Below are 11,509 nucleotides of genomic sequence, written 5' to 3'. Positions count from 1 at the left end.
TAGCTATTACAAACGCGTTAGGTTTAAGTCCCTAATGAATGCATACCGGGTATTCTCTAACTTTCGGAAACTTTTTGGCCTAGGTAGATTGAATTGCTATACTCCCACTAAGATTAACCCAATGCTCCCGTCATTATTCGACAATTCATACTTTCAGAAATGGTATAATGCAGGGGTGACTAAATTGGGGGACCTAGTTACCCTGAATGGGATCCCGTCCTTTTTGGATCTCAGAACTCAGTTTTTGTTTGAGGAAAACCAGGTCTTTCATTATATGGCAGTTAGAAACTTCTTGGACCACAAAACTGGTGGCCTGGCGGGCTTTGACAAAATAGAAATGATTGATAAGATTCAGCTGAATAAATCGTTACGGATTGGGGCGATTTATACCATCCTGAATGATAAGATGCCGGATGACCTGGGGAAAATAGATACAAAATGGCAAACAAAATTAAATATAAGCCAGAATCTCTTTAGTAACGCTGTGAAACTAACCCATAAATACCTATTGTCCACTAAGCTACAGGCCCAATTCTACAAAACAGGTTTTTTCTCTAAATTACTCCGGACAAAATAGCGAAGTGGGGAACCGGGAGTGGAACTCTTTGCCGCATGAACTTGTAGTATGTAATTGAACTTTCGCTGTATTAACTGTGATCGTTTCTCTACTCCGTATTTTAAATTCTGGTTTCCTTTTCTTTCTTTTTCTTCTCTAAATCCTCGCTCTCACTCGCTTTTTTTTTAACTTTCCTTGTTTCCTTGCTTCTCTGCGTTATTCTCTCTTAGGACTAATTTCATGTAATGCATAAATACTTTGGGATGTTTTTTTTCATTATTCTTTCTTTGACTTCGCTTATCCTTCCATTGTTATATGCCCAGATAAAAAAAAAGATGGATTTGGTTTTTTTGGGTGCCTGGCGGGGGGCGGGCGGAGGGGGGGCGGGGGGCTTTGGTCAAAAGTGATGTTAACTTTGTACGTTGGTTTTTCTGTTGAAAATTTAAAAAAAATAAACATTTAAAAATTTAAAAGAAGGCATTTTATTAGAGAATCACTGCTGTTTGTCCCTGAAAGGTGAGGTTGAGTGACCTAAAAAAAGCTGCCAGTTGTGTACTATTTTATGCAATTAAAGCTTGTACTGCTGCTGTCCAGGCTGTACCTGTGTTAGTGATGCCCAGTAAACTTATTTTTACCCTATAAAGCCAAAACCATCAGCACTGCCAGTGTTTGCTTTCTAACTAGAGCAGAGGAGCAAAACCTCTGTTAAACGGTATTAAAAAAGAAGACACATTTTAAGGTATTATAGGATTCATTATGTGATGAAGATATGCCTCAAGATAACAGAAAAACAAACTCCACTACATTGGTTTGGTAATTTCTATATGTTTATTATCAATATTACATCATGATTGTCTTAAACGACAAGCATTGTATGTTTTGTCCTGCCCACTCTTTCTGGCCCCTCCCCTGGTCCTCCGAGAGTGATAAGATGCGCTTCCTGGTTCCCCTCAGTCGAGCCTGAGCCATGGCCAAGACCCTGAAGGATCACCTCGAGTTCGCCCTGGAGAGCCTGGAGGAGGCGATCTTCAAGAAGTTCAAGAGGACTCTGAACGATGCGCCGGTGGAGGCCGGCTATGACAAGATCCCACGGGGGAGGCTGGAGAAGGCGGACACTTTGGACGTAGCCGACCTGATCATCAGCCACTACCGGCTGGAGTACGGGCTGCGAATCACCCTTGAGGTGCTGGAGAAAATCAACAAGAAGGACGTGGCTGAGGAGCTCCGGAGCGGGGCCAAGGCAGGTAGGGCGGGCTCCGCTTACAGGAGCCGGTCTTCACTTCTGGCGGGTAGGTGGGGGCTGCTGGGGGAGCCGCCGTTGGTTCAAGGACCAAGCAACCCGGGTCCCAGTCGCAGCTTCCAGATTACACGGCACGTGTCCTGGCCAAGACGGACCGGGGCTCAGTGAGACAGCCGGGGCACGCGGCTCTTTCCCGAGGCTTAGCCCACAGCCGGACCCCCGTCCGTAAGTGGACCGGACCCGCGACTGCCGGGTCTCACACTCGTGTTGCTCAAAATGCACAACTTTTTGGGCCACTCCTAAAATATTACTTATATCCAATGCATTTAGGGGAAGCGTAGCGTGTGTATTGAATATTGCCAGAAAGAATTATAAAGGTGCATCTGTGCCCCGGCTTCTGTTGCAGGGGAGCCCCGACTCTCCGTCTATTTTACCGCCCTTTGCAGGAACGGCTGCAAGAAGGAGGGGTGGCGGCATTGCCACATACACGTCTGCAGTTTGCTTTCGGTTTCTATTTCTTTTCACTCGACCATTTCCTGGAATAAGTGGGGCGGGAGAGGGGGTTCCTATCCTATCTTCCGCAAATAGAAAAGTTCAAACTTGCTCGTTGAGAGCCGTCACAAGAGGCCCCCTTTTATTTCTCTATTCCAGCCCGTCTCTCAGTCTCTGCCTGACCTGCGACTATCGCGAACTGCAGCGCGACCTGTCTCGTGACTTGACCCATTATCAAAGTTACAGGCGCGCATCTGATGTGTGACTGACTCTGTCCCAGCCACGCCAGCTTTAAAGAGCGCGGGAATGATATGTAACCTGTAACGTAACGAGGATCTCATGGACCCTGGTGCAGGCATGGAAAACGGTCCATTCCATTGCCATTGAGCTAATAGAATGCTGAATGCAGCAATTACCAGTGCTCAATGGCCCCCTCGGGGCTCTAGGGTCCGGTGCACTGCACCTGTTGCACCAGTGGTAGCAATGCCTATGTATTTATTACCAATCGGGGGAAGAGGACGTCCCTCTCTGTTCTCCCTCGCTCTCTTTTTGTTCCTTCCCTTTTAAATTAACCCTGCCCTTTCCAAGACCTGCTAGACTTATACCGGCATATACCTGACAGGCATTGTCTTTACCTCGTCCCTACTGTGATTCTAGACTAACAAATCTCAAACATTTCAAAAGCTTAATTGGTCCCACCGGCCCAAGGCTCTGGGCTACTAGTTGACCGACTTTGTCACCACGCCGAGTGATATGTAAACAAACGTGGCCAGTGCTGGCAGTGTGCTTCACGTCACGAAGGACATAGCCAAGCAATCCTTTTTTGCAGCACTTAAAGGTGGGACACCTATAGATACAACTAAAGCAAAAGTACATGAACCAAAATCCAATCAGTGGTTGGCCAAAAGACCCAGAAGGGGCCCATGGTCTAGATTAACATGGCCGCTATGTATGACTGAGTAGAAAGAGTATGCAGTTACCCTGGATATAAACCTATTTAGACAGTTGAAACCAAAGTGAGTGAAGGCACACAGGAGGGGGATCCTCCTTTTTGGAACTAGAGTCCTCACACACCCAGCAAGCTAGGTGTCATGCTTCATCATATGGGCTCGCCCCTCGTCGGGTCGGCGGTCCAATACCTGACGGGCACCCATAAAGGGTCTCTTTAGCAGGAATCTTTTGTTCCTGCCGTATGGTGCTGTGGGTGTGAGGGCCCTAGGGAAAAACAGTGAATGGTGTAGATGTGTGCAGGTGGTTAAAAGAGGTTGGGTAGTCCACAATGAACTTTTAATAAAGTGGTAACCCACCTCACTAAAAACAAAGAGAGTGGTTGCTTTTCAGGCTTAAGGGTCCGGGAAAGCAGAAACCTACTCTATATAATGATGGTCAACATGTTTCATGCTATTATGTTCAAAGTGATACTATGCATTTCTTCAGGACCAAGTGAAACTATCTACACTACTGGCTGTTCATACCCTAATATTATTTAGTGTGTGCCGGGTCCCTCCTTGCTTAAACCTGGAGAGGATGACATAAACATAGGACAGTAGTGTCATCCAATATGTGCTCACATTAAGTTCAACAACTGTCAAAAAGGAAAGGCTGTAAGTATACCTCTCCAACGTAATTAATTCAAAGGTTAAAATGCCTGATGACTGGAATCAGGAACAAAGATAGGAAGACATATCAGAACACTTATCCCCGGGGAGGGGTTAAAATGTAACTCATCCGAGTTACTAAAAGCGTCTGCTTCAACGGATTGCCCGGGCGTTAGACACCTCTCAGTAGGTATCCTGCATGGGAGTGGAAAATAGAGGGGGATGGCACAGGTGGGGTGAGGGGGGGCGGTTGGTTGTACAAAGGAAAGTGACTGAAGCTTTACAAGGTTCGAGTACTAAAACCCCTCAGTATGGCCAAAGGAATCACCCCGATGTAGTAGGGTGCAGTATAAGGTTACAGGCTGTTGTAGGGGCGGTTTATCACCTAAATACTTTTAGAAACACCAAACACAGACAAGGGTAGCGGACGCTCCAATTGCAGATGCCCAGTCCCCTGTGAAAGCGGGGGTAACCAGCACACTGGCTGTTCACCCGCATGCCCCCCATCGGTCGGGTCCCCAAGCATCACACCAACTGGCGGTTCGCCCCTTCAGAACTGGTGTTAAGAGCAGGGTGTGTCCGGTAAAACCCACCGTCCTGTGTCAGAGAGTTCCCGAATGCACCAACTACGTTGCTCACCTAGTCTCGGTGAACCTCGGAGACTCAGCCACCTCAGCCCCTCCCCACAACGCTTACCTGTCCACGGTGGGACCAACGCCAGGTTCCTACCCCAACGCCTTCGCCAGGGATCCGGTACAATGCTGTGCCATGCCTGCATCCATTATAACCCAGTTGGCGCGCGGTCGGATCCCACGGCATTACGTAAATCCCACCAACAGAGGTGCAGAACGCCGCAGCCAAGGGAGGTGCAGCATTACGTCAGCCGGCTTGTCGGCTAGAGTGTCGGCCATCTTAAAAGAGTAAAAATAATAGGGAAAAGTATATGTCATGACGTTGGCCCTAAGTGGCACGGGGTACCAACTGGGCAATGGAGTCATTATGCCCATTGGTCAGTGTCATAATAGATGTATGCGGCCACGTCTGGAAATAAATGGGGTAGCGTACCAATAATTTTTTATAAAAAGAAAGAGGACGGAATTCACGCCTGTTTGAACAGCGCCATAAGTTGTTCATGCGGACAACTAGTTAGAGGTAATCAGAAGTATTAAGGATACTTGAGAGCACCCGCTATAGTCGGTGTTCCCAGTGGGCCCTGTAGGGTGGTAGGTGATACAGTAGAGAGGTCCAATCACGCATATTAAGGCTTAGGGAAGGTCGGTGCATGCAACCTTTGTCATTCTTATAGTAAGTAGGTGCATATGGGCTGTGTCATTACTACAGTGGTCCATATGTGGCCCACCAAAACCTCTTCCTGGTGATCTACAAAGTGAGGAGAGATGTGTCTCATGTATGGATGTCAACTGGTATTGCCACAGTGTTATGGTGGTAGATCTTAGAGATGCAGGAATGATTAACAGGCCAAAACAAGGATGTGGGTGGCCCAAGGTATACTATCATTCCGGCCAGTGTTGTCTGTGTTGAGTCGATGTACCCATCTCTGCTCAATCCTAAACTGTGCTTTCTGTGTAATTCTCTGAAGTGTCTCGAGTACCAGCCACCTAAGGCTGTCTGCAGGAGCTCCTTGCAGTGTACATACAGCTTAGTGGTAGTCTTCAAGCATCTGACATTGCTCTTGTGTTCAGTTATTCTTAGTTTAACCTGTCTTATTGTCATCCCTATATATTTCATGTCACGGGGACAAGTGAGCAGGTAGATGCATTTTGTTGTATTGCAGTTTGTGTGTCTTTTTAGGTGCCTCTGCTATGAATGACTGACATTTCTCCAGCTCTACTGGCCTTCTAGAGGTACATGCTCGATATGCCATAGACTTTTCCAGGTTTTCTGGCCCTCCAAGACATTTGAGCCACTGCCACTAAGTTCTTGCCACTAAGTTCTTCCCGCCCTTTCAGGAGCGCACATTTAACGGCGACTGACACCAGCTCTTCTTGATTTTTAGAGAAACGTGCCTGGCACGTGACTGACATCTGCTACACACAGGACCTTTCAGCAGTGATCCATTCACCTTGAGGGCGGTCCAACTTCAGGGGAGTCACATTCCTTGTCCATCCATCAGAAACACACACCACTCCATCCATCAGAAACACACACCACCCAAGTACATGTGCCTCCAGCTCAGAAAACTATACTATAACTATATGGGGGGGGGTCACACCTCAAGGACTACCTTCAGCAGTTGTCCCAAATCCATGTTGACCTCCACGTGCAAGTATCAGGTTCACAGCTGAACTTATATTTCCCCTCACAATCCAACTCCGGAGACGTCAAGCTGTTGAGAAGGTCAGTGGTTAAAGAACAGCTGTAAGCTGCCCCCATGTCCTGAGGGTGTTTCAGCCAGAACCCGTTTTGTAGGCACCCCCTCCTAGGACTTGACATTCCACTTTTTCTTTCAGAAAATCTGGCTTATAAGTGAGAACATAATTGATGACGTTGTCTGAAAGGCCAGGGCTGGCTGAAATCCACCCCCAAGAACTGAGTACAGTTTACACTGTTGACCGTGTGGGATACGGACAGCATTGGGGTGAAATATAGTTGGGTCCAGCATGGGCAACACAATCACTGTGACCTCTGAACGTGACATATCTCTAGCCCATCTGCCACAGGGATGTCCCACTACATTATATATTTGTAGTCAATGTGAAGCAGGAGAGGGAGGGAGGGAGCTGTTGCATGGCTGGGAAGGTGGGCATGTGAAGGTTGGGGTTCACAGAGGGTTTCAATGTGTTCAAAGGGATCAATTGACAATATTTGTTCTAACTACTAAAATCTTTCTCCACACAGTTGGTCCTGCAGGGAGTACAGCACCACCACTGAACCCCAGCACGGGGGGTGCAGGAGCCAGACCTTCAGGTGAGCTTCAAGCTACAGAGGAGGATCAGGGAGGGTGAAGAAAGGCGCCTTAAGCATCATGCATGGGGCTCACTACTGGACCATGTGGGAGATTTTAGCCACCCCTATAAGTGACCGTGTGACAATCTGGAGGCCTCTGGCCCTGTAGTTGCGCACTCCATGGCACCTCCTTAGAGATGCCTTCCACTTCCAGAGCGGGTGGAGGAGGAAGTTGTTCCCTTGTACCCTTAAAGAGGGTGACCAGTTCATCCCTTGTCTGTTTCTTTGCATAGGTGAGCAGCAGGTGGTTTAGATACTGGTCCTGTGTTCTACCACAAGTTTAGCGTGTTTGTATTTGAAGGGCTGCTGGCATCTTAGCAGTGTCCATTGGGATTTCGATGGTGTCTGTGTGGATGTCTATTGAGGGCTCAGGGCTGGAGCAGAGGGAATCCTAAAAGGGGATCTGAGGGAAGGGGGTTTTCAGAGCCAGCATAGCTGATTCTCAGAAAAAGTGCAATATGACTCGAAGTCCATTAAATTGCTTGATTAATGATCCCTTTACTGTAGTCTGTCTCTTCCCTCAAAGGATACTCCTGCTGGGACCACAATATAGAACCCCCACAAGTCTATTACAGTGAGAAGTGTATCTGTGGGTTTAGCTTCCCGCCAAGAGAGCTAGAAGGCACTTTGGAGTGAGCTATGGAGCGAGACCGAAAGGGTCCCCAGTCCTCAGGCCAGCGCCCACTGTGCTACCACAGGTAAACACTCACAGACTTTGAGTCCTTAGGCAGTCCGTTAGAGCTCTCAGAGGAAAGGAGGTCAGCAGGACATGGTGGGAAAACAAGTCTCCACATCTTCTGCTTTGGTTTTGCGAAGTCCCAGAAATTCCATGAAGCACAGATGTCCTCAAAAGCTGCCACTCATATTATGTATTATTTAACATTGTCAATGAAAATGAATCCTTCCTAATCCATAAATTCACCTGGTGATTAGTTCCCAGTTACTGCTCAGGCTTAACATGATTGACAGGCTTCACTTAAAGCCTTTGATATAGCAGCCAACACAGAGTAATGAGGAAAGTGACTGATTGGGTTCAGTTTCTGACTACTGATAAAAAGACACAAGTTTGGCAAAACATGGTTCGAGCTAGCCTTTGCACTACAAAAACATAGGTCACATGCCAGTCTTTTAGGGGACGAGGGTCCTACGTGTACCAAGATTTTCGTACTTTGATAGAAAAACTTGATGCTGTTCCGAAGTGGTTTGGAAATCCCCCCCAAACAGTGGGAAGGGGGCGTAGATTAGGAGAACATATAGTATATGCACTTGTCTGTTGACCTGATGCAGGCCATCTCGAAGAAAAAAATATCCGATAGACCGAAACATAACAGTATCATTTTTGTCTTCCATCACAGGTAAGCACTTCGTGGACAAGCACAGAGAGGACATTATCCAAAGATGCACTCTGGTGGATCCCATTCTTGACCGATTGTTCAGTCTGGAGTTGATAACAGAAGAGCAGTATGACTTAGTGCGAGTGATGAATACGACTCAGAACAAGATGCGGGAGATGTACAGACTCATGCTTGGTTGGGGCGAATTTGATAAAGATCAGTTCTACAAAGCACTGAAAGATCAGAATGGCCCCCTCATCAGAGACCTGGGAGGGTGGTAAAGGGGTTTTGTGTAAAACGCAAAATCAAGGGACTTTGGTGAATAAGTAGCAACACAGGTTTTTTTCAGGTTTATCTCGGGGACTTTATCCAGGAGCGAGATAAAGAAATTCGTCCACTAACAATGCCTTTGGTGCTAGAATGTTTTTTGTTTTTTTTAGAAGTTGTTTGATTTATGTGTGAGTTTTTAATTAACATGAAGTGTAAGCTCCTTAATGTTGTTTTTATAAGTTCCGTTTTTTGTAAGTAACATTATCAGTGCATTTTGATTTATACTAGTGATTACTGAATTTGCAATACAGTAGCGAGGACGAAAATGTGGAATAGGAGCCCTCTAATTAGTACCAGGAGTGAGTATACAACAGGGGGCTCAGTGATTGGGTGGGCAAGAAAAACTGGCGTTAGGAGTGTCAATAAAAAATTGGGCTGGGGGCAGAGAATAAGCAGATTTGGTGCCAGATGTCTCTAGAAGTTCAATTTGCAGTATAACTGGAATCAGATCTGGAAAGAATATAAACTGGCACCCGCTCTTTTATTGTCTTTTAATTTTAAAATTACCATATTGGAATCCGCACAATAATACCACTTTTGTGGGACTTACCCACTAATAGGTGGGGGCAGTCTAAATCAGTGCAAAAATGAGAGGTTTTTAGAAATATTTTCTGAGTTCTATGGGAAACGAAGGCAAAATCTGTACAGATTACTGTAAACAATCCTATTAAATTTTCTTAGACTAAAGTCAAAATTAGCGGTATAAGTGCATCAAATTGCAGTTGGTCTATTTTTGTAACATTTCTGCATATTAATGAAATAAGCAGATTTAAATATGTTGGGTGTCAGTTCTTCCCCCCGCACATCTATCTTCAGCCATACTTTGTGAGTCCTGTTGTTCAAGGTCATTGCCTCTTTTACACATCTCCGGTCTGCTCACCCCTCTATGCAATCTTTCTTTGTCCTTATTACAGGATTTAAGGATATCTACCCACCAGAAACGTTCCCTCAGTTCTCCCACTTATGAACATATCAATGCACACATGCTTGCTGCCTTAAGTCCTTACAGTTGATTTGAAACCCTGGAGGACAAAGTGACTTGGGCTTGGTGGGGTGGAGGGTAATTGTCTGAAAATCATACTAATCGGGGGGCATATTATCAAGGACCGGTGTTAAAATTATCGCCGTTTTATCGGCAGGAAACTGCCGATAAAACGGCGATAATGGGCTTGATAATACGCCTTTGTTAATTCCCATAGAAGCCCGTGTTAACACAAGAACATGGGATTCTATGGGAATTAACAAGGGCATATTATCAAGCCCATTATCGCAGTTTTATCGGCAGTTTCCTGCCGATAAAACGGCGATAATTTTAACACCGGTCCTTGATAGTATGCCCCCAGATTCCCACTGCTGGGCCCGGCCTACAGTTCAGTTGTGATGCTAATAATAGCAAAGAGTGTCCTTCTTAATGCCTCTAGTGACATTAGTGCATGTTAATCGGTGTCACTCTGGCTCTGCCTCAATTACCTCATTTTTTCTTCTATTTTTTTATGATACTCCACGTGATTTGTTCATGCCTGGGCATTTTTAGTAGAGATAGAAATTATGCAGATAAATTCCAAAATATTGGACGTTTGTAAAGTTTCCAAAATCTGCATGGAACTATGAAACCTGTGCAGATCTAAAACATTTGTATTTTCCACAGAAAAATTCTGCACAACCGATTTTGATTGCCCATTCTTACAGGAATTGCCCCTAACTACTTTCTTGTTACCAATGTTTAAAATAAATTGAAAACATTTATTGTAGAAAAAGGGTGTGTTGGGGGTTGACAGGAAGGAGAGGGTGTTTTTCTATGAATTAAATGTGTGTTTATATTTTAAATTTGAACCCCTACCAATGCAGAAAATTTCGGTCTTGCTTTGCATACTTTTTTACAAAAATTAAGCGAAAATAAAAAAACATTTCGAAAAACTGATGCTGTTTTCTATCTTCAAAATGTTTTGCAATGCAGCACTATCGTTGACTCTTATTGACCCTCGTCATTCTTCCTTTTTATGTTAAATGAAATGCTCCTCCTGCCTGAAAATTCAGGTAGAGATAGAAAATATGCAAGTAATATACAGAATATCCAAAATCTCCTCGAATTTTCCAAAAACTGCTGTGCAGTACGAACGTTAAGTTTTATGCCGTCAATTCTGCAGCACTGATTTACATTGGTCCTACATTTTTGGTGGCAGTTTTTATAAAATCACGTAGAAAAAATGAACACATTTATTAAATTATTGAAGAAAATGATGTGTTTTGGAGGTGAGAGGCAATGTTTTTCCTAATATGTTAAATATGTATTTAGATTTTGTAATTTCGGCCATTTCCATGGAATGACTCTTTACCACCGCTAATGCTATAGTCTGTCTTGCATTAAAATGTTTATACAAAAATGCATGCAAAATAAAAACATTTGTGCAAACCGGTGCTCCATTCTGTCTGTAAAATGTTTTGCAGTAAAACAAGTATTGACAAGAAGATGAGTTTTATTTTTGGCATCTGGCTGTAGATAGTCTTAGCTCTCTGTTTTCAGACACTAATGAGTGCCGTACATTACAGGGCCCACAATATCCTAGATGGATATACTATGGCTCAGGAGTCGCCAATGTCCCAGGAAGGATACTATTTATCATTACCCAAACCCTATGACACAACAAAGCACGAAACCATTTCTTATTTCTTTGGGATAGAGGTTGTAAGACCCCTGGCTGTATTTATTGTCATTGCACACGCAATAAAAATCACTATTTATAACCTTTTACACAGTAAACACATTATTTACATTTCAGCTTAAAATTGTGACCTAGCCTTAACAGAGACTCTAGTACATGGGAATCAATTAACCATAACTAGCCTGCTCCTGTGTAATCAACAACATTATTCCGTAACCGTTCCGAGTAAGATCAAGACTGGCTCTAACCCTTCTTTTACCCCTCTGGGGGCCCTCCTTATGGGATGAGCCCAATTTCTCTCTCCCCTCTCTATGGGGAGGTCTCCCACC

The 11,509-nt window shown here is 44.8% G+C and overlaps 1 protein-coding gene across 2 annotated transcripts; it reads left to right on the top strand.

Moving 5' to 3' along the window:
• The first annotated feature begins 1,460 nt into the window (after positions 1-1,460).
• LOC147703717 (apoptosis-associated speck-like protein containing a CARD) lies at positions 1,461-10,935 on the top strand. Of its 2 annotated transcripts, XR_015297598.1 has the most exons (4): positions 1,461-1,800; positions 6,746-6,814; positions 8,209-9,608; positions 9,861-10,935. XR_015297598.1 is itself a non-coding variant. In XM_086932064.1 (3 exons), the coding sequence occupies exons 1-3, from the start codon at positions 1,524-1,526 to the stop codon at positions 8,466-8,468; spliced, it is 606 nt and encodes a 201-aa protein (XP_086788190.1). In that variant the 5' UTR covers positions 1,462-1,523; the 3' UTR covers positions 8,469-10,434. The 2 variants fall into 2 exon arrangements, 1 of the variants encoding a protein (XP_086788190.1); XM_086932064.1 differs by having other exon boundaries at positions 1,462-1,800; positions 8,209-10,434.
• The last annotated feature ends 574 nt before the right edge of the window (positions 10,936-11,509 follow it).

Source organism: Lissotriton vulgaris, chromosome 7 (genome assembly GCF_964263255.1).
Source record: "Lissotriton vulgaris chromosome 7, aLisVul1.2, whole genome shotgun sequence".
NCBI classification, from domain to species: domain Eukaryota; kingdom Metazoa; phylum Chordata; class Amphibia; order Caudata; family Salamandridae; genus Lissotriton; species Lissotriton vulgaris.
The sequence above is the reverse complement of the archived record's forward strand: the minus strand, read 5'-3'. Positions and strand labels throughout refer to the sequence as shown.

Excerpts from the sequence above, each read along its gene's own strand:
- LOC147703717 (XM_086932064.1), top strand. The coding sequence starts at position 1,524 with ATGGCCAAGACCCTGAAGGATCACCTCGAGTTCGCCCTGGAGAGCCTG. Across the intron at positions 1,801-6,745 it reads CCGGAGCGGGGCCAAGGCAG|TTGGTCCTGCAGGGAGTACA; the intron begins GTAGGGCGGGCT and ends TTCTCCACACAG. Across the intron at positions 6,815-8,208 it reads TGCAGGAGCCAGACCTTCAG|GTAAGCACTTCGTGGACAAG; the intron begins GTGAGCTTCAAG and ends CTTCCATCACAG.